The sequence below is a fragment of the Schistocerca gregaria genome, chromosome 4 (genome assembly GCF_023897955.1).
Source record: "Schistocerca gregaria isolate iqSchGreg1 chromosome 4, iqSchGreg1.2, whole genome shotgun sequence".
Lineage (NCBI taxonomy): Eukaryota > Metazoa > Arthropoda > Insecta > Orthoptera > Acrididae > Schistocerca > Schistocerca gregaria.
Genome location: NC_064923.1, coordinates 364,704,443 through 364,729,233, shown reverse-complemented (window position 1 = coordinate 364,729,233; position 24,791 = coordinate 364,704,443). Strand labels below are relative to the sequence as shown.

Genomic DNA, 24,791 nt, shown 5'->3' with positions numbered 1-24,791 from the left:
TAAATTATTATTATTACTACGAATATTCACAGATATACTGACGGATATCCATATCAGCTTCGGCTTCTAACCGCAAAGTAGTTATTAGTCCCGGGACCCACATCAACGCAAATTTCTAGGTGCGGCACATGCCGCTGTTAATGATGACACATCCGTCGGATGGGGATGTCAGGAGCTGAGGCCTGCCTGCTGCCATTAAAGAAAATTGCTCTGTGTACCGGCACATTGTTTCATGTACAGACGTGCAAGGGATGGACAAAAATATGAAAACAAACAAAAAACAACTCATTACTATGTCTACTATGGTGTGGAAAACCATTGGCATTGGGAACAGCTTCTAGTCACCTCGGAATCGACAAATACAGCCCCAATATATTTTTCAAGGGAATCTCAAACAGATCTTCCAGCAAAGTAGTGGCAAATTGAAGTAGCGATGTTGTAGGTTAATTGAAATCACGCATTCTTCTCTCCGTAGTAGACCACAAAGGCTCACAAATTCAGATCTGGTGGCTGTGGTGGTCAAACGACATGAGAAAATTGATCCTGTGCTCCCAAAACCAGTCTTGGACGAGGCGATAAGTGTGATAAGTGACCCATTCGTCTTGGATCACAGCATCACCATTGGGGTAGAGACATGGGTACCATGGGATGGACCTGATCCGCCAAAATGGTCACTTAATCCTAGGCAGTAGTGTGACCTTGCACAGCAACCACGTGGACCATGGAATAGCAGTAATGGCTGCCCGAATCACCACCGTACCTCCGCAATGCTTCACTCTTAAGACATAAACTCGGGTAGTATTTGTATAATGGGCGAAACAACGCTTATCCGACCAAAAGATTTACTTCAATTACTCCACAGTCCAGGTGTTTTGGCTTCGACACGACGTTTTTATGTTACGGGCATTTGCATCACTGATACATGGTTCTGGAATTTCAGCTTGCACCACAATGCCCTGCTAATGAAGCTAGCTTCGTGTTGTTTTTGGTGTTAATATGTTTCAGGTGTGCGACCATCAGATCTGCATTGACTTTAGCAGCTGTCCACAGCACAGATTCTTCAGAATCCTCTTCATTAAGCACCTGTCACAATCACTCAGCACACTCTGACTTCCGTCCTGTGACTTAGGGGATGACGTGTTTCCGCTTTCCTTGCATGCCATATACATCTTCGATATAAAGCCTCCCCCCCCCCCCCCCCATGAACCATGGACCTTGCCGTTGGTGGGGAGGCTTGCGTGCCTCAGCGATACATATGGCCGTACCGTAGGTGCAACCACAACGGAGGCGTATCTGTTGAGAGGCCAGACAAACGTGTGGTTCCTGAAGAGGGGCAGCAGCCTTTTCAGTAGTTGCAGGGGCAACAGTCTGGATGATTGACTGATCTGGCCTTGCAACATTAACCAAAACGGCTTTGCTGTGCTGGTACTGCGAACGGCTGAAAGCAAGGGGAAACTACAGCCGTAATTTTTCCCGAGGGCGTACAACTTTACTGTATGGTTAAATGATGATGGCGTCCTCTTGGGTAAAATATTCCGGAGGTAAAATAGTCCCCCATTCGGATCTCCGGGCGGGGACTACTCAAGAGGATGTCGTTATCAGCAGAAAGAAAACTGGCGTTCTACAGATCGGAGCGTCGAATGTCAAATCCCTTAATCGGGCAGGTAGGATAGAAAATTTAAAAAGGGAAATGGATAGGTTAAAGTTAGATATAGTGGGAATTAGTGAAGTTCGGTGGCAGGAGGAGCAAGACTTCTGGTCAGGTGACTACAGGGTTATAAACACAAAATCAAATAGGGGTAATGCAGGAGTAGGTTTAATAATGAATAGGAAAATAGGAATGCGGGTAAGCTACTACAAACAGCATAGTGAACGCATTATTGTGGCCAAGATAGATACGAAGCCCACACCTACTACAGTAGTACAAGTTTATATGCCAAGTAGCTCTGCAGATGACGAAGGAATTGAAGAAATGTACGATGAAATAAAAGAAATTATTCAGATAGTGAAGGGAGACGAAAATTTAATAGTAATGGGTGACTGGATTTCGAGTGTAGGAAAAGGGACAGAAGGAAACATAGTAGGTAAATATGGATTGGGGCTAAGAAATGAAAGAGGAGGCCGCCTAGTAGAATTTTGCACAGAGCACAACTTAATCATAGCTAACACTTGGTTTAAGAATCATGAAAGAAGGTTGTATTCATGGAAGAAGCCTGGAGATACTAAAAGGTATCAGATAGATTATATAATGGAAAGACAGAGATTTAGGAACCAGGTTTTAAGTTGTAAGACATTTCCAGGGGCAGATGTGGACTCTGGCCACAATCTATTGGTTATGACCTGTAGATTAAAACTGAAGAAACTGCAAAAATGTGGGAAATTAAGGAGATGGGACCTGGATAAACTGAAAGAAACAGAGGTTGTACAGAGTTTCAGGGAGAGCATAAGCGAACAATTGACAGGAATAGGGGAAAGAAATACAGTAGAAGAAGAATGGGTAGCTCTGAGGGATGAAGTAGTGAAGGCAGCAGAGGATAAAGTAGGTAAAAAGACGAGGGCTGCTAGAAATCGATGGGTAACAGAAGAAATATTGAAATTAATTGATGAAAGGAGAAAATATAAAAATGCAGTAAATGAAGCAGGCAAAAAGGAATACTAACGTCTCAAAAATGAGATCGACAGGAAGTGCAAAATGGCTAAACAGGGATGGCTAGAGGACAAATGTAAGGATGTAGAAGCTTATCTCACTAGGGCTAAGATAGATACTGCCTACAGGAAAATTAAAGAGACCTTTGGAGAGAAGAGGACCACGTGTATGAATATCAAGAGCTCAGATGGAAACCCAGTTCTAAGCAAAGAAGGGAAGGCAGAAAGGTGGAAGAGGTATATACACTCCTGGAAATTGAAATAAGAACACCGTGAATTCATTGTCCCAGGAAGGGGAAACTTTATTGACACATTCCTGGGGTCAGATACACCACATGATCACACTGACAGAACCACAGGCACATAGACACAGGCAACAGAGCATGCACAATGTCGGCACTAGAGCAGTGTATATCCACCTTTCGCAGCAATGCAGGCTGCTATTCTCCCATGGAGACGATCGTAGAGATGCTGGATGTAGTCCTGTGGAACGGCTTGCCATACCATTTCCACCTGGCGCCTCAGTTGGACCAACGTTCGTGCTGGACGTGCAGACCGCGTGAGACGACGCTTCATCCAGTCCCAAACATGCATAATGGGGGACAGATCCGGAGATCTTGCTGGCCAGGGTAGTTGACTTACACCTTCTAGAGCATGTTGGGTGGCACGGGATACATGCGGACGTGCATTGTCCTGTTGGAACAGGAAGTTCCCTTGCCGGTCCAGGAATGGTAGAACGATGGGTTCGATGACGGTTTGGATGTACCGTGCACTATTCAGTGTCCCCTCGACGATCACCAAAGGTGTACGGCCAGTGTAGGAGATCGCTCCCCACACCATGATGCCGGGTGTTGGCCCTGTGTGCCTCGGTCGTATGCAGTCCTGATTGTGGCGCTCACCTTCACGGCGCCAAACACGCATACGACCATCATTGGCACCAAGGCAGAAGCGACTCTCATCGCTGAAGACGACACGTCTCCATTTGTCTCTCCATTCACGTCTGTCGCGACACCACTGGAGGCGGGCTGCACGATGTTGGGGCGTGAGCGGAAGACGGCCTAACGGTGTGCGGGACCGCAGCCCAGCTTCATAGAGACGTTTGCGAATGGTCCTCGCCGATACCCCAGGAGCAACAGTGTCCCTAATTTGCTGAGAAGTGGCGGTGCGGTCCCCTATGGCACTCCGTAGGATCCTACGGTCTTGGCGTGCATCCATGCGTCGCTGCAGTCCGGTCCCAGGTCGACGGGCACGTGCACCTTCCGCCGACCACTGGCGACAACATCGATGTACTGTGGAGACCTCACGCCCCACGTGTTGAGTAATTCGGCGGTACGTCCACCCGGCCTCCCGCATGCCCACTATACGCCCTCGCTCAAAGTCCGTCAACTGCACATACGGTTCACGTCCACGCTGTCGCGGCATGCTACCAGTGTTAAAGACTGCGATGGAGCTCCGTATGCCACGGCAAACTGGCTGACACTGACGGCGGCGGTGCACAAATGCTGCGCAGCTAGCGCCATTCGACGGCCAACACCGCGGTTCCTGGTGTGTCCGCTGTGCCGTGCGTGTGATCATTTCTTGTACAGCCCTCTCGCAGTGTCCGGAGCAAGTATGGTGGGTCTGACACACCGGTGTCAATGTGTTCTTTTTTCCATTTCCAGGAGTGTAGAAGGTTTATACAAGGGCGATGTACTTGAGGACAATATTATGGAAATGGAAGAGGATGTAGATGAAGACGAAATGGGAGATACGATACTGCGTGAGGAGTTTGACAGAGCACTGAAAGACCTGAGTCGACAACATTCCATTAGAACTAGTGACGGCCTTGGGAGAGCCAGTCCTGACAAAACTCTACCATCTGGTGAGGAAGATGTATGAGACAGGCGAAATACCCTCAGACTTCAAGAAGAATATAATAATTCCAATCCCAAAGAAAGCAGGTGCTGACAGATGTGAAAATTACCGAACTATCAGTTTAATAAGTCACAGTTGCAAAATACTAACGCGAATTCTCTACAGACGAATGGAAAAACTGGTAGATGCGGACCTCGGGGAGGATCAGTTTGGATTCCGTCGAAATGTTGGAACACGTGAGGCAATACTGACCTTACGACTTATCTTAGAAGAAAGATTAAGAAAAGGCAAACCTACGCTTCTAGCATTTGTAGACTTAGAGAAAGCTTTTGACAATGTTGACTGGAGTACGCTTTTTCAAATTGTAAAGGTGGCAGGGGTAAAATACAGGGAGCGAAAAGCTATTTACAATTTGTACAAAAACCAGATGGCAGTCATAAGAGTCGAGGGGCATGAAATGGAATCAGTGGTTGGGAAAGGAGTGAGACAGGGTTGTAGCCTCTCCCCGATGTTATTCAATTTGTATATTGAGCAAGCAGTAAAGGAAACAAAAGAAAAATTTGGAGTAGGTATTAAAATTCATGGAGACGAAGTAAAAATTTTGAAGTTCGCCGATGACATTGTAATTCTGTCAGAGACGGCAAAGGACTTGGAAGAGCAGTTGAACGGAATGGACAGTGTCTTGAAAGGAGGATATAAGATGAACATCAACAAAAGCATAACGAGGGTAATGGGATGTAGTCGAATTAAGTCGGGTGATAATGAGGGTATGAGATTAGGAAATGAGACACTTAAAGCAGTAAAGGAGTTTTGCTATTTGGGGAGCAAAATAACTGATGATGGTCGAAGTAGAGAGGATATAAAATGTAGACTGGCAATGGCAAGGAAAGCGTTTCTGAAGAAGAAAAATTTGTTAACATCGAATATAGATTTACGTATCAGGAAGTCGTTTCTGAAAATATTTGTTTGGAGTGTAGCCATGTATGGAAGTGAAACATGGACGATAACTAGTTTGGACAGGAAGAGAATAGAAGCTTTCGAAATGTGGTGCTACAGAAGAATACTGAAGATAAGGTGGATAGATCACGTAACTAATGAGGAGGTATTGAATAGGATTGGGGAGAAGAGAAGTTTGTGGCACAACTTGACTAGAAGAAGGGATCGGTTGGTAGGACATGTTTTGAGGCATCAAGGGGTCACAAATTTAGCATTGGAGGGCAGCGTGGAGGGTAAAAATCGTAGAGGGAGACCGAGAGATGAGTACACTAAACAGATTCAGAAGGATGTAGGTTGCAGTAGGTACTGGAGATGAAGCAGCTTGCACAGGATAGAGTAGCATGGAGAGCTGCATCAAACCAGTCTCAGGACTGAAGACAACAACAACAACAACAACAACATGAAGCCTCCTGACAGCCCTAACACTTCGGCTCTGTTGGCTACGGGAACCAGCCACACGACCACGAACAATTTGTCCACAGGCGGATGCAGTTAGCTCAGACGTGCTGCACTCACAGCTACACAAAATCTGTTCTGAGCACGACTCATATAGGTGATACACCATCGGCACTACAGCTCTGACCTATCTCTCTCGCATTTCCTCTTTTTGAGCCATCAAAGGATAGCATTCGTGAAAGACTTTTTGAGGACAGTGAGGTGGTGAATCGTGCAATGAGCAAATAGCTTCGGGACCAGAGCAAGGTACCGGAAGGTCATTCACCCCCATCTGCCTCGCAGGAGGAACGCCATGGAACTACGAATTGAAAAAAAAAAGTTTCACATGTGTAATATTCATCATTTGGAATAAATAATTGATGAATAAGATAATAGGGATAATTACTTTCTGGATGAACCTCACTTATGACTATGGCCACCCTCTGAAAATTGCTTCTCCCATGCATCTGACAGTGCATCTGTGTTGGCCTTCAGTATGATAGGTTCATCCACGTCAAACAGGATTTCTCTTTTGTTACCGAAAACTGGGAGACCATTTCCCTATATCCAGTACAAACGCCAGATTAAGTTTTGGCGGCATTTATTCTTTATTTGTTAAGCTTTACAACAAACACAATGCCAGGGTGCAATCGCGCTATCAGCAACAGCCGAAGTGCAGGCACGGGAGGGTGTTTTGCCTGAGCTGGCCATGTTTCATTTTCGGTATTAAATCCTCATCGTTACCGCTTTAAAGGCTTTCCCGCGTGTGGAGAGTTATCTCCAACATTCTCGATTCCATTTTACACGTTATTAATGGAGGGCATTAGGGAAGCATCGACTATGACCATTCGCCGATGCATTTCCATTCAACTGCTCATTGAACAACACCGTTCACCTCTGCTGGCGTTTGTCCCGTTAGCACTGCCCATAGTTCCCTCGACCAAAAACGGCCCCTCAAAATTTATATGTACGACGTTGCGCAAAGCAGGCTTTAATGATCGAATCAGTGGACATTACTTGAGAAATATCCGCTGCCAAATTTCGAAGCTTACAACAGCTATCGTGGCTCTTGTGACCTCGGAATCCACAGAATTTACCACGGTGAATATTGTTTTCACTGTTTAAATGTATGTTCTGCGGGGCAATAAAGCGCGTGCGGTTAGTTTCTGTAAACAGATTTACTTTATAGGATTACCTTGTCCATCGGCGGATAGAAACTTCATACTGGGTGCTCTCTTCTACAAAGTATTTTTTTTTCTTTTTCTCTGAATTGCTACTAAAGGCAGTCACATAACATAAAATTATGGTTGGTGAAGCATTACAGCTCTGTAGTCTGCAAAGAGGGAACAAGAATTTTCCGATGTTCATTACAACATCAGGTGCTTCACCTGCACTTCCTTTGTCGTGTGCTGAATATGCAAGGGATATTTACTTTCGCAATATTTTGTGGGTGAGATAATTAACCCTCATTATTATCAAGTTTTTCAAACCAAGCTATGTCGCTGTAAAATAATATGTATTGACCAATTTTCATGTTAGAATCATTTTTCATTCTCTCTCCTGTCATAATTTTTCCAAAACACTTTCGATGTGACGTAGGCATCTCGCATGAAAATGTTGAAAAAGTCGTTTTCCAATAAGAAGTTTTGTCACTTTTACGATCATACCGTTTAGTGGTGCTCTCACAACATTACTGTTGGCTTCAATATAGATAATCCTATCAAATTATTTGGGTAACTTACAATGTTCATTAACCAAGTGCCCGTGTGATGTCACCCATGGGTTAAAATTTGTTTCTCTAGTTTTTGCGTTCAGAAACCGTTAGCCTGTGCTCTTCTGAAAGTCCACGTTTTTTATACGTTAGTTAATATTAACAGAATTAAAGCGAAATGGGTAATTAGAATAATGCTCACAAAGATTTAAACTCATTTCGCTTGATACAAAAAGTATTTATTATTAAGGAAAACATTTTTAGTGACTTGTCAACAGCCTTTTTTTTTGTCATCAGTCTTCTGACTGGTTTGAATCCTGTCCTCAGTTACTTGCTGGATGTATTCCAATCTCTGTCTTCGTCTACAGTTTTTAACCTCTTCTACCATGGCGGTTGTTCCCTAATGTCTTAATTGGTTTCCTTCGATCCAGTACCTTCTTCTTGTCAGAGTTTTTTCACATTTTCCTTCCCTCACCGATTCAGCGGAGAACCTCCTCATTCCTTAGCTTACCAGTCCCCCTAATTGTCATCATTCTTCTGTAACGGCACATCTCAAACGCTTCGATTCTTTTCCTTTCTGATTTTCTCATAGTCCATGTTACTACCATACGATGTGTGCTCTTACTCAAATTAAGGCTTATGTTTGATACTAGTAGACTTCGCTTGTTCAGGAATGCACATTTTGCCAGCGGTAGACCGCTTTTTATGCCCTCCTTGCTCTATGTTACTTCTCATTACTTTTGTCTTTCGTCGATTTGTCCTCAGTCCATATTCTGTAATCATTACACTGTTCCTTCCAATCAGCAGGTCCTGTATTTCTTCTTCACTTTCACTCAGGAGAGCAATCTCATCAGCGAATCGCCTCATTGATATCATTTCACCTTGATTTATAATTCCGCACTTGAAACATTCTCCATTTTCGTAATTCCTTCCCCGATGCACAGAGTAAGGACGAAAGACTACATCCCTGTCTTAGACGCTTTTTAATCAGAGCACTTCGTTCTTCGTCTCCCACTCTTATTATTCCCACCTGCTTCTTGTACAAATTGTGTATTACCTGCCTTTCCTTATAGCTTATCTCTACTTTTCTCAGAATTTCGAATACTTACACCATTTTACATTGCCGAACGCTTTTTCCAGGTTGGCAAAACCCCACGAACGTGTCTTGAATTTTCTTCAGTCTTGCTTCCATTATCAACTACAACGTAAGAATTGCCTCTGTGGTCCCTTTACCTTCCCTAAAGCCAAACTGAACGTCATCCAAAAGAGTTTCAGTTTTCTTTTGCAGTTTTCTGTTTATTATTCTTGTCAGCAACTTGGGTACATGAGCTGGTAAGATCATTGTGCAATAATTCTCGTACTTGTCGAATCTTGCAATCTTCCGAATTGTGTGGATGACGTTTTTCCGAAAGTTAAATGGTATACCGCCAGTCCCATAAATTCGACACACAGTCTGCACACGGATATGGATAGTTGTTTTGTTGCCAATTCCCCAATGATTTTTGAAAGTCTGCTGGAATGTTATCAATCCCAAGTGCCTTATACTATCTGAAGTCTTCCAAAGCTCTTAAATTCTAACAACGGTCCCGTATCTCTTCCATACCGACTCTTTTTGCTGTTCCTATCTCATCAGAATATTCCTTTCCCTCATAAAAGCGTTCAGTATACTCTTCCAATTTATCTGCTCTCTCCTCTGCATGTAATAGTGGAATTCCCATTGCACTCTTAATGCTACCACCCTTTCTTTTAATGTCACTAGATATTGTTTTGACTTTCCTATAAGCTGAGTCAGTCCTTTCGACAATCATTCCTTTTCGATTTCCTCACTTTTTCATGTAGCCATTTCACCTTAATTTCGCTGCATTTCTATTTACTTATTTCTAAGCGACTTGTATCTCTGTGTTCCTAAATTTTCCTGGACATATTTGTGTTGCCTTTTTTCATTGATCAACTGGAGTATTTCTCGTGTTACCCGAGGTTTTTCGTAGTTATCTTCTTTCTACCTATGTTTTCTTCCTAGATTCTGTGCCTGCCTTTCTAAGAGATGTGCATTCCTCTTCAACTGAACTACCTACTGAGCTTCTCTTTATTGCCGTATCTATAGCCTAAGACAACTTCAAGATGATCTCTTGATTTGTTAATACTTTCGTCTGCCACTTCTTTGCGCATTGATTCTTCCTGACTAGTCTCTTAAACTTCAGCCCACCCTACATCACTACTAAATTGTGATCTGAGTCTATATCTGCTACTGGGTACGCTTTACAATCCAGTATCTGATTTCGGAATCTCTGTCTGGCCATGACGTACTCCAGCTGAAATCTTGCTGCACCACCGGGCCTCCTGTGAGTCTTGAAAATATAATTCGTTAATACTAGCTGAAATTTGATTGCAGAACTCAGTTAGTTTTTCTCCTCCCTCATTCCTAATACCAATCCCATCTTCTCCGGTAGTTCTTTTTTCTTCTCCTTCCTGTACATCCACATTCCAATCACCTATGACTATTAGATTTTCATCCCCCTTTGCGTATTGAATTACCGGTTCCGCATCCTCATATACTTTCTGTATCTCTTCATCCTCTGCTTGCGACGTCGGCATGTGTACCTGAACTATCGTGTCGGTGTTAGTTTCATTTCTGACAAGAACAACCCTATCACTGAACTGTTCAAAAAACTTACTCTCTGCACTGCCTCCCTACTTATGACGAATCCTACTCCCTTTATAACATTTTCTGCTCCTGTTGATATTAACCTATACTCATCTGACCAGAAATTCTTGTCTTCTTTCCATTTTACTTCACTGACTCCCAATATATCTAGATTGAGCCTTAGCAATTCCCTTTTCAGTTTTTTCTACTTTCCCTACCACGATCAAACTTCTGACGTTGCACCACTCGACTCGCAGAACTTTACCTTTTCACTGGTTATTCCATCTTTTTCTCATGGTCATCTCTCCGTTGGCAGTCCCCTTCCCGAGATCTGAATGGTGGACTAGTCCGGAATCTTTTGCCAATGGAGAGATCATAATGGAACTTTCGCAATTACAGATCATAGGTCCTGTGAATACAAATTATGTTTTCTTAATACAGTGGTTGCCATTGCCTACTGTATTGTCACGTTGTTGATCATTGCTGATTCTTCCGCGTTTAGGGCCAGTTCCCCAACCCCAAAGGTAAGAGATTATTTTGACAGTTCATCTATGGTGTGAACTATCAAAAATTACGGGACATCTCTATAACATTATACTAAAATATTATGCCACACTGTATAAAACTTCCAAAATCTAAGTGAATCGATGTTTTAGAATTTTACGTGAAATGTAACGAGAACAGTCACCAGATGCAGTTACGCCAGAGGTACGCCAGGACAACGTAGACGTACTTGAAAATAGAAATCTTCCCAAAAAGCTGTGATAACAATCAATAAATGTTTTAAGCAGTGGTACTGGAACATTACTTACAGTGTCTTACAAGACACATATTTCACTGCAGGCCCAGTCATCAAGAAACACTTAAATTTATTGTTGTATACCTGCGAACAGTAAATTCGTCACAGTCTATTAGTTATACTCACTAATACACTTCCTCTATAGTTTCAACTATTTATTGTGTCCTACCTTTGTGTATAGCACATGTGGAACCTGATCATTTTGTGGATGCTGATTATAAAAATAAATTTATTGAGCTTACAAATGCCCGTGTTTCTGCCATTACTTCTACTGTTTTTATATCGCTTTTGCCTTATGATTGCTTCAAATTCTGATAAACTGGGTCAGGGTAATGCAAGACGGCAGGCTCTCTGACTTCATCATACATTTAGTAAGTGTCATTAAACCAGTCTTTCTTTCATTTTTTAAAATCTGAATTTTCATACTCGCAAATTAAAGTCGTCTCGCTACTATGTTACACTGTCATTCGAGGAGGTAATTGACACTATCTATCGGCATGTACAAGATCGGGAGTAGGATGCATGCATATCGTAATTCTGTTCATTTCACGTAGGAGACGAGCAGGAACGTTTGGGCTGTGAGGAGGCGAACCGCTCACAATAGTACGAGTAGGAGGTGAGGGGACATCCGTTCTCTGGGAATTGCGGACTGAGCCCCGACTCGTTGCTGGCGGCTTTCTCTTTTGATGTCGGGTCTCAGAGTCAAAGACAACAGGCGGTCGCTATTTTTTCAGTAGTTGGTGTCAGTTTTTTCGCGGAAGCCTCATGTGCTGTGCAGGAACGCGTCGGCTCGGCGCCACAGCTGTGCTATTGTTTGGGACGTTTCGGAGAAACGGTCACTGACATCCATGGTATAGTGGACAGAACGGCGTCACACACAAGACCCCAGTTATCATATTCCGTTGGCACCCGTCTACCACAAAACTTTCCGCGCAAAATCCTGGCTGGAGCTATGATGGGCTGCTAGACTTTTATACCAGCATACGTCTGCAGTCACCGCCGGGATTTGTTACAAAAGAATGCTATTGGCACCTAGGTTCATAGAGTATGGTAGTGGAAGTCCAGGCGAATTTTTTATAAGGCCATGATTGGTGAAAGATATGTTTATCGGCGACCAGTAGACGAGTTCTGGCACATGCGGAGCTGTCGCACTCTGGGCGTAGGACGGAAGAGAATTGAGAGGGAGAGTTGGTTCCTGACTGCCGCAGGAAGCGGTAGCGTACTTTGCCGCCCTTGCTGCACACAGATTCGCTCTTCCGGCCACTTGGACGAACACTCTTTTGGCGCTCTCACTTCGATCGCTCTCCAAGGGGGGGAACCCCACCTCCATGCAGCGCAGCCAACCATGCATAGCAGCCATCAGCACGCCGCCTTGCGCTATACTGTCAGATACACGCAGCTCCGACCTATAGGCTTTCAGCTGAATTCTTAGCCACTCAAAATTCAAATTGAGTTTTCTCAGCGGTGTCATCCATAGAATCGCTTTGCCTCCTTAGGTGATATCGTGGTACTGCACCCGAATTCCCACCTGTTTATTGATGTTATACATTTCACCTGTTCTCGTTGCTCCCTCTTCTCGCAGTAGAGAAACGCATTTGATTCCTCGCGGTGTCGTTTTTACTAGGTTATTTCCAACACCTCTGTCACATGAGTACTGCTTACATGTTTGGTTTATAATAATAAATATGATTTTAAAGCAAATAAATGTGATTGTAAACTTTTAGGCGGAATTTCTCTGTTAAACAGTCATATTCACCAGAATTTTTCCCATCATCACTTTTGGAGGGAAACTCTGAATTATAATGTAATGAATAAATTATATGAGAAGCCACCATCCTACGTAGGATTTATATCTGGCCCACTATAAGAATGCCTTACATATCTTGTGCAGATTCAATACAGATCCACTTGAGTGTGATTTTCAAAACAGCTTGGTTCTGTCCTAACTCGCATATCAGTTAAGGGTCCCACGATAGCAAACACGCAGCTAGTTTCCACAACGAAATCACCAGCTATTCGTAATTTTATTCGTGTAAATTACCTACTGCTGAACCAGTCAGTAATGTGCTAAAATGTTCTTTCCCTTTCTTAGCAGTTTTATTTTAGCCTGTTATCAAAGTGACGTCCGTGTAGACCATGAGCATGTCTACCTTTTATATTCCTTGTTTCAAACGTATTGCAGTTCGGAAAATCTTCCATAATCTGTAGTATCGTGATTTGCAGCTTAGTTTAATATGCAACTGATGTTTTTTCTCTTTCTTTTAGAGACTTTGCTCATAAGTTTCTGCCAGTCTCCAAAAGCAAGTTAACCTTCTCTTGTTGGCTTTCTCACAAAAAAGGCAGTTATCCGTTCATATTACCATTTTCATACGATTTTTAAATGAATCACAACATTAACATACTCAGAAACCAAACGTGTGCAGGAGATTTCTATTAGTATAAGGACTGATAAACCATAAAAAACATTAAAACAGACATTTTAAGAACAGGGTAATTAATAACTGAAAAATGTGATGAGGATTTTACGCTTGACACCATGAATGGAATTTTTTTCTCCTTGTTGTTTCTTAAATTTTAAAATGCACACATGTCTCGAAATTAACCTCATTATAATATTTTTGTTCATGGTAAAATTATTTAAATATCTTCAGATCTCATCACCCTCTTCGTAATAACTTTGAATGTGTGACGTTCACCTTCCTTTCATCGATAGCCCTCCTTATCCATGGGTACATTTCTGTTGCGAATTTCTTGAGCGATGTAATTTTCCTGTATAAGCTGTTTTTAGTTTTGAAATAAACACTTCATTGCATGCTTTTCCTATTAGCTAATTTCGTTCCCTTGCGCATTTTTCAAGCCACCTAATCGAAAAACAATGTTCAAAAGTTGAAGTAGCTCAAAGAATAGAAAAAATTATGAAAACACAGATACACGTAAGAGAAAAGGTATAGTCACATGATATCCCATATTTCACAAATTTGTGTGGAGGGAGCTCCATTTAATTGTGTCCTTAGTAAAGTTTATTTGATAATGGTGGTAACGGACACAGCCGACATATACATCACTACTCAGCATAGTTCATATTAAAAACATACATATACTAATTTCATTTGTTATTACTGTTTAGCGACATTACAGTTTGCGATCATACACGTGAATTTCCTAAGGAAGAAGAGCAAACAGCGACCCTTATTCTGGTTTTTTCACAGCACCAGCATACAGCACACTAAAAGTATTTTAGTTTCCACATTTCAAGTAAAACTACATATGGCGAGGTGGTCAATGTCTTAAAATCAAATGACATACATGATCCATTTCGTTTCCTCCACTCCTTTCTGCGTTCTTCACCCCTTTTGTCACACAGTGTATTTCATCCGTTAATATAAGACTGTGCGTAATGGTGACGTGTAGCTACTGTGGTGACGACAATACCTGATGGGCAGCTAAGACAAGGCACCAGAAATATACCCAGAATTAACAAATATATCGGGGTGGGATTTTTACTAAGTTATAGCGCACAGTATGGCGAATTTTCTGACTTTCACTAGTAACTTTCGATTTTTATAGTCATCGAATTACGAGACCGACGGTGTTTACATTCCCTCTAATGGAACTACATGCTTATTTCTGTGGAATTCGAAAGAAGCATCAAAGAGAACTTCAACGACGTAATGAGAATGGGACTTCATCAAATAGTATCAAGATAACAGCGCGGCAAACCACTGCCCGCCTCAAGAGAAGAGGTTCACAAACGTGCCCTCTGACACCAAATGAAAGCAAATATGTAACTCAGGTGGCAGCGCTATATCTTAGGAACTCGAGATAATAGAGTGTATTTTAATTCCCGACAATAAAATGCAGCAAACGATGACAGGCCAAGAATGTTGTTTTTATCAACTTCTTTCAGTTTTCTTGATTTTCAGTAGACAATTACTGCGTGTTGCGAAGATTGAGTTGCTCATACATTGCAAACGATGTTTATTCCTTAAATAAAATTTTGCGTAGATATGCTACGTCACTTTGAAAGTTCGTAGATAACATTCGGTAACTGTAATCAATTTTGGAAGTCATTGGAAGATGTTGTAGATGCAATGACATGTGAAGAGGATGAAATACGATGAAATGTAATGTTCGCAAAACACTTGTCTGGCTGATACCTGAGTTAACGTGTTCGCTTACGTCTACTGTAATAGAGCAGACTTTTGTGGAACCTTTTCTCTTGAAGGGGTGACAGTGGTTTGCGGTGCTATTACCTTGATAATATTTGAACAAGTCCCATGCTTGTTACGTCGTTGAGGTTCTCTTAGAAATTTCTTCCAAATGCCACAGAAAGTATATAGTTTCTTTATAAAAATACAAAGTCCGTGTCGTAATCCGATGACTATAAACGACAAAAATTACTTCCGAACGTTAAGAAATTCTCCATAGCGAAGACCGCTCTTGGATAAAATCGCTCTTTGATATGCACTGACGGAACAAAAATCGCCACACCAAAAATTATTTAATGTAGAGTGATGAAATTTCGTGAATACATTTGTCTAGGTAACGCATTTAAATAATTAACATTGCAAGATCAGAGATTCGTGTAAGCGCGAAATGTAAAATACTGGTACATAAATGTTGAATGTAGGTATGCAAACGGACGTGCATTGCTTCGTACAGGTTTCGGTTGTCAGTTTATGGGTTAGAGTTCCATGCCTGTGGGACTTGGTCGGTCAATACAGGGACGGTTAACACTGTTTCTAGTTGGCGGGGGGGTTGTCGTCCGATGATGTCCCACATGAGCTCGATTGGAGACAGATGTGGTAATCGAAGAGGCTAAGTGACAAATGGTTGAAATGGCTCTAAGCACTATGGGACTTAGAACTACTTAAACCTAACTAACTTAAGGACACCACACACATCCATGCCAGAGGCAGGATTCGAACCTGCGACTGTAGCAGCAGCGCGGTTCCGGATTGAAGCGCCTAGAAGCGCTCGGCCATAACGGCCGGTCTCCTATTCTTAACCATGCATTTATTGTAATAAATGTGAGCTTACAAACCTTAAGGACAGTCTTATCTGTGATAAGGTGTTCCCTGATATTTGTAGTATCGTGGTATTACTTAACATCTTGAGTCATTGCGATACAGTGCAGTGTTTTCTAGTGGTGACTTGTTGGATCCATTTTCAATAGTGAAAACGACTGTACCGAGGAGCGATTAGAGGACCTGCTAGACAGCTGCGTTGTGCAGGTTGCATGCGAATCAGGCGAAGTGCAATTCAGGTCCTTCGGATACTTTTGAGTATGACTGTACCACCACTCTCACAGAACCTGGAAGAGTTGAAGAACCGGATCCGTACTGCCACAACATCCGTGATGAAGGACATGCTTGCCCGAATATGGGAGGAATTTGAGTATCACAAATGGTTCCAATGGGTCTAGGCACTATGGTACTTAACATCTGAGGTCATCAGTCCCCTAGACTTAGAACTACTAAAACCAAACTAACCTAAAGACATCACACAAATCCATGCCCGAGTCAGGATTCGAACCTGCGACTGTAGCAGCAGCGCAGTTCCGGTCTGAAGCGCCTAGAACCGCTCGGCCACAGCGGCCGGCGCTAAGAGACTAGTCGACGCTCTATAGAGCATGTTGGATTATAACAGTAGTGTGTTGGTGAGCGGTATCCTGTTGTAAGAAACCCCCTGGAATGCTGTTCATGGCTGACAGCGCAACAGGTCGAAGCACCTGGGTGACGCACAGATTTGCAGTCAGGGTGTGTGGGATAACCACCAAAGTGCTCCTGCTGCCACACGAAATCACACCCCAGGTCATAACTCCAGGTGTACGTCCAGTGTGTCTCTCACGCCGCCAGGCTGGCTGTAGGCCCTCAACTGGCCTCCTTCTAACCAACACTGGCACCGAGGCAGAACAACCTATCATCAGAAAACACAACAAGCTTCTCCAATGAGATCTGGCTTGACTCCAATGAAGTTACAAATAGCGGTGGTTTGGGGTGAGTCAATATACACTGCAGGGCGTGAGACTCGGAGCTGTCATTGAAATAACCTATTTGTAACTGTTCGTTATGTCACTGTGGTGCCAGCCCAACGCCGAACACTACGGTATTCCCTCCCGATAGTGGCACGCGGCCATCCGGAGCCCCGTCTTCTGGCCACCGTACACGTTGCCAGCAATCATGTACACTAGCTGCATTCCTGCTAGCTTCTCGTAGCCGTATCATGCGACCTCGTTTAAATTCACTGAGGTGTTGATTTTGGCATCTTTGTCGCCCTTAAGACATTCGTAGTTAACATGAGCTCACCACGTCCAATCTCAAAGGTAACTAACGTTTACGACCGTTATACCGTATAGTTAAAGCAAACCCTACTTGCATCCTCATAGTGGCGCTACCAGCGAGTAGCGACTGATGCGAAATATGAATAGACATCATCTTTCAAATGTAGAAAGACGCCTATCAACTTCCGTTTACGTCGCGGAACTCTTTCTTAGTACTGAAAGTATTCTTCTTTCATAGAAAGGGGCGTAGTACGTCATCAACGTGCTGTAAGGATGCCGCAGACGCCAACCCAAGGGGTCCTACAATGAAAAAAATGAAACGCCAGATCAGCACATCTGCATGTCGATCCGCATAGCGACAGTCAGCTTGGTATCTCACTGCTGCCAAACACGTCTTCAATGGTAATTCGAAGCGGGACTCATAACTGAAGACAATATGATTCCAGGCGAGAAACGAGTCTGGAGACGCCCGAGACAGCGACGGTATAGCAACCTGCGATATGGCCCGACAGATAAAACTGATGGTCTAGGATCCCATTTCTTTTCATATCAGGATCTCTCTGGTTGTAATTCGTGGCACCATTACAGCACAGCGGTACGCTGACGTTATTCTACGCCCCGTTTTGTTGCCCTTCATGGCAAGCCATCCTGGGCTGTCATATCAGCAAGACAATGCACGCTCATACAAGGCGAAAGGTTCTTCTGCATGTTTTGGTGCTTGCGAAATCCTACATAGGCCTGTGAGGTCGCTGGAGCTGTCCTCAAATGAAAACGTATCGACCACTAAGGTCAGGACTCTCCCAGTATCTCGGAATTCTGACGCTGTTTGGCGCCACCTAGAATTAGGCACGATATTCTCCGGGAGACAGTCCAACAGCTCTATCAATCAATGTCAAGCCTAGTAATTGCTTGCATAAGGACCAGAGGTGGACCAACGCATTATTGACTTGCACAATTTGTGTTCACGTGCATAAATCATCCAATATTTCTGAAATAGTAATCATATGTATGTCTGTACATGCACCTCACATCTTCTGATTTCCGTCCCATTGGGATAATTCCTTCTTGGTGATTCGGCTTTTTTATTTTTTATCTTAGACTGTGTTTTTGGTGCCCTGTCTTACCTGCCTCACCTATGTAGTACACTGCATACATTTTATTCTGTCTGGTATTGTAACCTTCTAAACTTTCCTAATTATTTTCCTCTTGTAATTTTTAGGCCCGGAGATGACTGTGTGTTTGAAACCAGTCACCTTATATAAATAAAAAATAACAATCTACACTGTTCAACTGTTTTCTGTAGGCACGCTCCTCTCCCACGGTGAACGTAGGAAGGACAGAAGACCTCTCTGTTACATATCTGAATGGTGTGAAAATTTTCAGTTGACCCTAAATAACGAAAAGTGTAAGGTCATCCGCATAAGTGCTAAAAGGAATCCGTTAGACTTCGGTTACACCATAAATCAGTCAAATATAAAGGCCGTAAATTCAATTAAATACCTAAGAATTACGATTACAAACAACTTAAATTCGAAGAAACACAAAGAAAATGTTGCGGGTAAGGCTAACCAAAGACTGCGTCTTATTGGCAGGACACTTAGAAAATATAACAGATCTGCTAGGGAGACTGTCTACATTACGCTTGTCCGTTCTCTTTTAGAATACGCTGCGCAGTGTGGGATTATTACCAGGTAGGACTGACAGAGCACATCGAAAAAGTTCAAAGAAGGACAATACGTTTCTTACTATCGTGAAATATGTGAGAGAGTGGTCATTGAAATTATACATGATTTGGGCTGGACATAATTAAAAGAAAGGCGTTTTTCGTTGCGGCAGAATCTTCTTACGAAATTCCAATCACCAACTTTCTCCTCCGAACAGGAAGAAACTATTACCACGATAAAATAAGGGAAATGAGGGCTCGTACGGAAAGATATAGGTGTTCGTTCTTTCCGCGCACTATGCGAGATAGGAATAATAGAGAATTGTGAAGGTGGTTCGATGAACCATCTGCCAGGCACTTAATATGTTACTACAGAGTATCCATGTAGACATAGATGTAGATGTAGGTGTCCTGGTAAAATTTCTCATGTTCGACGCCATGTAACTTAAATTCAAGTCTTTCTGCTGTAGGAAAGGTTCGTGAAACCGAACAATGTACGTTGCAGTACAACGATATTCTCAATGTATCTTCAGCGCTTGTCTCAACGCACACGTAATCACTTTCGTTGACTACCCCCGCCATTACTGAAGGCACAGTGATAACAGCATACATTTTAAGTTAAATAAATTTCCATTTAAGCTTTCAGAATGATCATGTTGCTTGTCCCGTCGGCATGACGTAAAAACCTAGTCTAACAGGATCAAAAATTTGTTCAAATGTGTATGAAATCTTATGGGACTTAACTGCTAAGGTCATCAGTCCCTAAGCTTAGCGGCAGAAGTGACCGAGCGGTTCTAGGCGCTAAAGTCAGGAGACACGCGGCCGCTACGGTTGCAGGCTCGAATCCTGCCTCGAGCATGGATGTATGTGACGTCCTTACGTTAGTTAGGTTCAGAAGTTAAGTCCCATAGGGCTCAGAGCCATTTGAACTATTTCGAAACCTAAGCTTACACATTACTTAACCTAAATTATCCTAAGGACAAACACACACACACACATACCCATGCCCGACGGTGGACTCGAACCTCCCCCAGGATCAGCCATTCAGTCCATGACTGCACTGCCTTAGGCCGCTCGGCTAATCCTGCGCGGCTAACAGGATCAAATACAGCCCTGAAATGTGGAGACTGAGTTTTGGTGTGAGCACCGTACAGTTTGTGCCTGAAGCAGGACCGGGCTGTGTGTGTTTGTGCCGCAGATCTGGTGCCGGCGGCGCAGCAAGGCGCGCTGCCCCGGCTCGCCGCGGGACCTGGAGTGCCTGAGCGAGCAGCGCTGGGGCGAGATCCTGGAGCGCGCCGTCTCCTCCAGCAGCCTGCAGGCGCTGCAGAGGCTGTACGGGCCGCCGGAGCTGCCGCCCCCGGCGCCGCCCCCGCGAGCGCTGCCCGAGCCGCCGCCTCCCGCCGGCTCGCACATGTGAGGCCTGGAGGGCCGGCCCCGCGAGCTGCCGGACGTCCTCGAGGGCACGCTCGTCTGAGGCCGTCGCCTCTCACCAGGAGTAGAAGCTGCCAGCCGTCGCTGATGGCGAAACTTGTCTGAGGCCGTCAGGAGTAGCAGCTGTTGGGCGCCACCGTTAGCCACGCCCGTCTGATGTGGTCGTTGTGTAATGACCGTCACCACGAGTAGCACCGCCAGATGGTGAAGTCCAGGCTCGTCTGAGTCAGTTTCTATGACAGTACTGGCAGCTGTCCGACGCCGCTGGTAGAGAAATTTGTCTGTGCTGTCGCCATTCACCAGAAATAACATCTCAAACACGTCACATACAGCCACACTTTCCAATGGCCCTCAGGATAACAGCTGCCGTACACCAACAATGGACATTCTCATCTGAAACGATCATCCCTCACAAGGAACCACAGGTCGTAGAAGAGCATACTCACATAAGGTCGTCGCTGTTCACCAGGAGTAGACGTCTTCGTCCGTCTTTAGCCAAAGGAGCAGCTACTTAAAACATCTATAGCACGAATGTTTTCTTCCTTCAAGTCAAGCAGGAAGAACAGTCTCAATTGATGCTTCATGCACACACAATTATAGCTTTCTACGTATTTTCGAAAGCTTGTCCATCTGAGACACTTTAGTCCCATAATTATAGAAACGGCTAGACGTCATCGATGGCATTGCCTTTATGGAGCTGCCGTCATTCTGCAGGAGTAGCAGCTCCTTGGGATACTTCCCGGCACGAAAGCCGAGACTGGGATTTTCAGTCATACTAAAGGATGCCGCAAACCTTCTAGGCCACACGTTCTAGTACGCAGTCATCACCAAGCGTGGGTAGCAATTGTAACACGTTAACATTGCCTTGAAAGTCTCAACCATCTTTGTTCAGCAAAAAAAGAAGTTTGTCCTAATGTGTATCGTGGACTACGAATGCAGTTCACTTGTGATGTTCAAACGGTTTTTGGAGGCGTACATGGCTTACCTTGGCAGTTGTATGCGGCAACCACGCAGACTATGGTGGCCTTGAAGCTTTTCCAGACGCTAACATCTCGGGTTGAAAGACGTGCAGTGTAGCAGAGAGTACAGGACTCCTTGCTAAGGTTCCTTATGGGACTTTGGTGCCAGACAAGAAGTTTACTCTGTCTACAAGAAGAAGGAAGAAGTTCAATGCAGACGAGTATCTGTTCATATGGGCCAAAGTAGGCTATAATAACTGTAAAATAAAGATCACTGGTGACTCTATGTTCTATTATAGAACTGCCAGACAATGACGAGCAGCTGTTTTCACCCATCAAATGAAGCAACTATTGCTCGTCAGTGATTGAAAGTTCGTCCCGTAAGAGTCTCCAGCACGACAGAAACTGTACGAGTGCACATCTCCCTACAGCCCTGCACGCTTTAGTCTGGAAACAACAGAAGGGTCCTAACTGTCCAACATAAGTATTAGTTTCCGGGAGCATCTAGCAAACGTTTATTGGGAGCGCTGTCGTGCAGCAGCAATAATAGATCCCTGCAACAATTCCTTACAACTGTATGTCAGAGAAGTATTACTAGGAATACATTGGACGTCAATCTTAATTCTTATGCCCACTGTATGTAGAAAGTTGATTTTATTATCTACCTCGCTGCCCATAACTAACCGAAGGAAGGACACCCGAACATCTGCATAGTACGAAAAACTCCTCCCTGGTCTTATGTCATTACGTGAGTACTTACTCCAAACGAATATCTAATTTCCAAAACAAAAACAACTCCCCTACTGTTACAGTCACCTCTTTGTTGTCAGATACTACATATTAATTACCATGAGATCCGTTATTCCATAATGTCTTCGAATAAAGTTTTTATTTACTGTCTTAATGTGGTTCCAGGGAATCGTAGATAAGTACTAACAGCCAATCCGCCACTATAACTGAAAACTGAGCCACTGAATAAGAATATTTCAGTTTGATAAAATCGAGATGGAGGTGTAGATCAATCAGAAACATTTTCCAATCCCATGATTCAAGTTTTATGTAAATACAAACAGACTCATCTACACAAATACTCAAATCAAAATCCTTTTTCTTGATACGTACGGTGGATAAGTACTACCTTCTTCTTATCATATCATTTTTACGAAGTGCATTGTTGAAACTTGAACTTAACATTTCCGCCAGATACAAGGTTAATGGAAAGGACGTTAGCATTTCCCTGGTTTTTTACAGCTTGGTCAATCTAGAGCTAGTATTAACCCAAACGATCAATGACTAAACATAAAAAGAATTAATTTGTTGTTCATGTAATACTGCTGAAATCCATTTGACTTGATATGCAAAGACAAAGGTAAAGCAAATCTAGATCTAAACAGAGTGCATCCGTTGTATTATGGGATTCCAAGTTCCTCTTTCAGTCATGAGTCCCATTTTCTCAATTCCTGTCACCAACTATCTGCCTCAATTCGACTGCTGCATCTTACGTCGTCAACAAGGTGCTTCATACAGTCATATCTAGATAGGCGCCTATGATTCTTTCCTTCCAGTGTTCCTTCAATTCTTCTTCTTCTTCTTCTTCTTCTGCCAATCCTGCATCAGACCTTATCTCCTTCAGCCATCCCGCTCTCCTTTTCCAAATGCGTTGTATCCCATCGCTTGTCGAGGGATTCTCTGAGATAACATCCGTAATACCTGCTCTTTCCGACCCTGCTTTCGTTGGATTACTTTTTCACTTAATGAATTTACCCTCAATTCTTTCCTTATTCATTCATTTCTTATTGTCTTGTCTTGGGCAGCCTTTCATTTCTGATGTTTCAAGTCGTCTTCGGTCTTTTGATCTTAAGGTATAACTTACAGGTCCCCATAGTACTCCGGGCAGTGCCATGACTTTATAAAATTTCTTTTAGGTTTCTCTTCTCGTTTTACTCTTCAGTGTTCTTATCGGGCAAGATGTTGGTAGGTGTTAATTTTCTTACTTATGTATTTATATTCTTCAAAAGTTATATTACATCAAAGGAACTGGAAAGGACATTTGGTCTATTAGTATATCGTTGGTGATTATCTTAGTCCTTATGGGATATTTTCCTAGAAAGACCATTTTTTGTTTATATCTTTAGATTATAATTTGGCCTTATATTGTTTAATTTTTTGTAATGTATCTTCACTGTCCTGTATGGTTACCTGGTCGTCGACAGAAAGAGTCGTATTTAAAAATTTGCCTGGACTAATTCTTATACCTTCAAGTATTCTGGCGTTCATCCATTCCCTGACCAAGTCGTCGATGTAGATATTAAACAGTGTTGGTGACAGACTACAGCTTTGCCTTACTCCCTGGTTTATGTCCATTTCTAGGTTCAGCTCTTTGCCAGTATATATTCTTATTTTGGTGTTTTCGTGTTAACCTGGGCATACTTTTATCAAGTGTCAGAAGAAACCTCTTTCCTCCATTTCTCACCCGAGACTTTTCTGTGGATGAGATCCAACACATTCTCAAAATCGATAAATGCTATGTGCGTCTCCCAACTGAATTCTCGTTTTTTGTGTATATTTCGAAGTTAAAAGACCGTCATCATAAGGGCTTCCTTTACGAAATCCTGCTTGCTGTTCTAGTAAAATTGATCAGAGATGCCCTTCACTGAATATTTTGCTTAATTTTTTAAGAAGCATTCAGAAGACTGATTCCCCTGTATGTTACTACAGTCTACTTTCTTAAACGCTGATCTCGATTCTTCTGGTATTTCAGCTGCATACTAATACATCTTACATAGATGGAATATTATGAATTCTATAAATGTGCCCCCATACATTTTCAGTTATGCAGTTATTTTGTTAAGGAAGGTGCTTTTCTGTTCTTGCTTCCTTGAATGCCTGTTTTAATTCTGTCTAATCTATCAAATCTGTCCCTTCCTCTGCGTTCTCTTCCGCTGGCTCTTCTGCATTCGAATTATTCCATATTTCATATAGGGATTTATCTAGTTTTCTAAAGTAATAATATTAATACTTGCAGTATCTTTGTTTGTCTTTTTAGCTGTCTGATCAGTTTATATGCTGCATCCTGTCGGCGGTGTACGTCATGTTCAACTCTACTTGTCAATGCAGCCCATAAAGATTTATGTGTGTCTTACTGCTCTTTTCGTTTAATGTGTGATGTCATTAAATTTTTCTCTAGCTTCCTCAGTCTGTTTCTGTAAGATCTCCCTATATGCTTTATTCTCATCTTGTATTGCGCCTTCTGTATCTTCGTTCCAAATCTTAAGTCCTCCTGTGTTCACCAACATTTATTAACACGTGCCCACTCATTCTGTTTCTCTTATCCATTATGTTATGTTCTTTATTAGTTAAGTTTTGTCGT

General features: G+C 42.9%; 1 protein-coding gene across 1 annotated transcript in view; it reads left to right on the top strand.

The window, feature by feature from the left end:
• The window catches only part of LOC126267111 (uncharacterized), a 64,542-nt gene extending 43,940 nt beyond the window's left edge, over positions 1–20,602 (top strand). Inside the window, exon 3 of the mRNA XM_049972021.1 lies at positions 20,230–20,602. Within this exon, the coding sequence (XP_049827978.1) occupies positions 20,230–20,448 (219 nt within the window). The 3' untranslated portion in view covers positions 20,449–20,602. The remainder of the gene's footprint in view (positions 1–20,229) is intronic.
• The last annotated feature ends 4,189 nt before the right edge of the window (positions 20,603–24,791 follow it).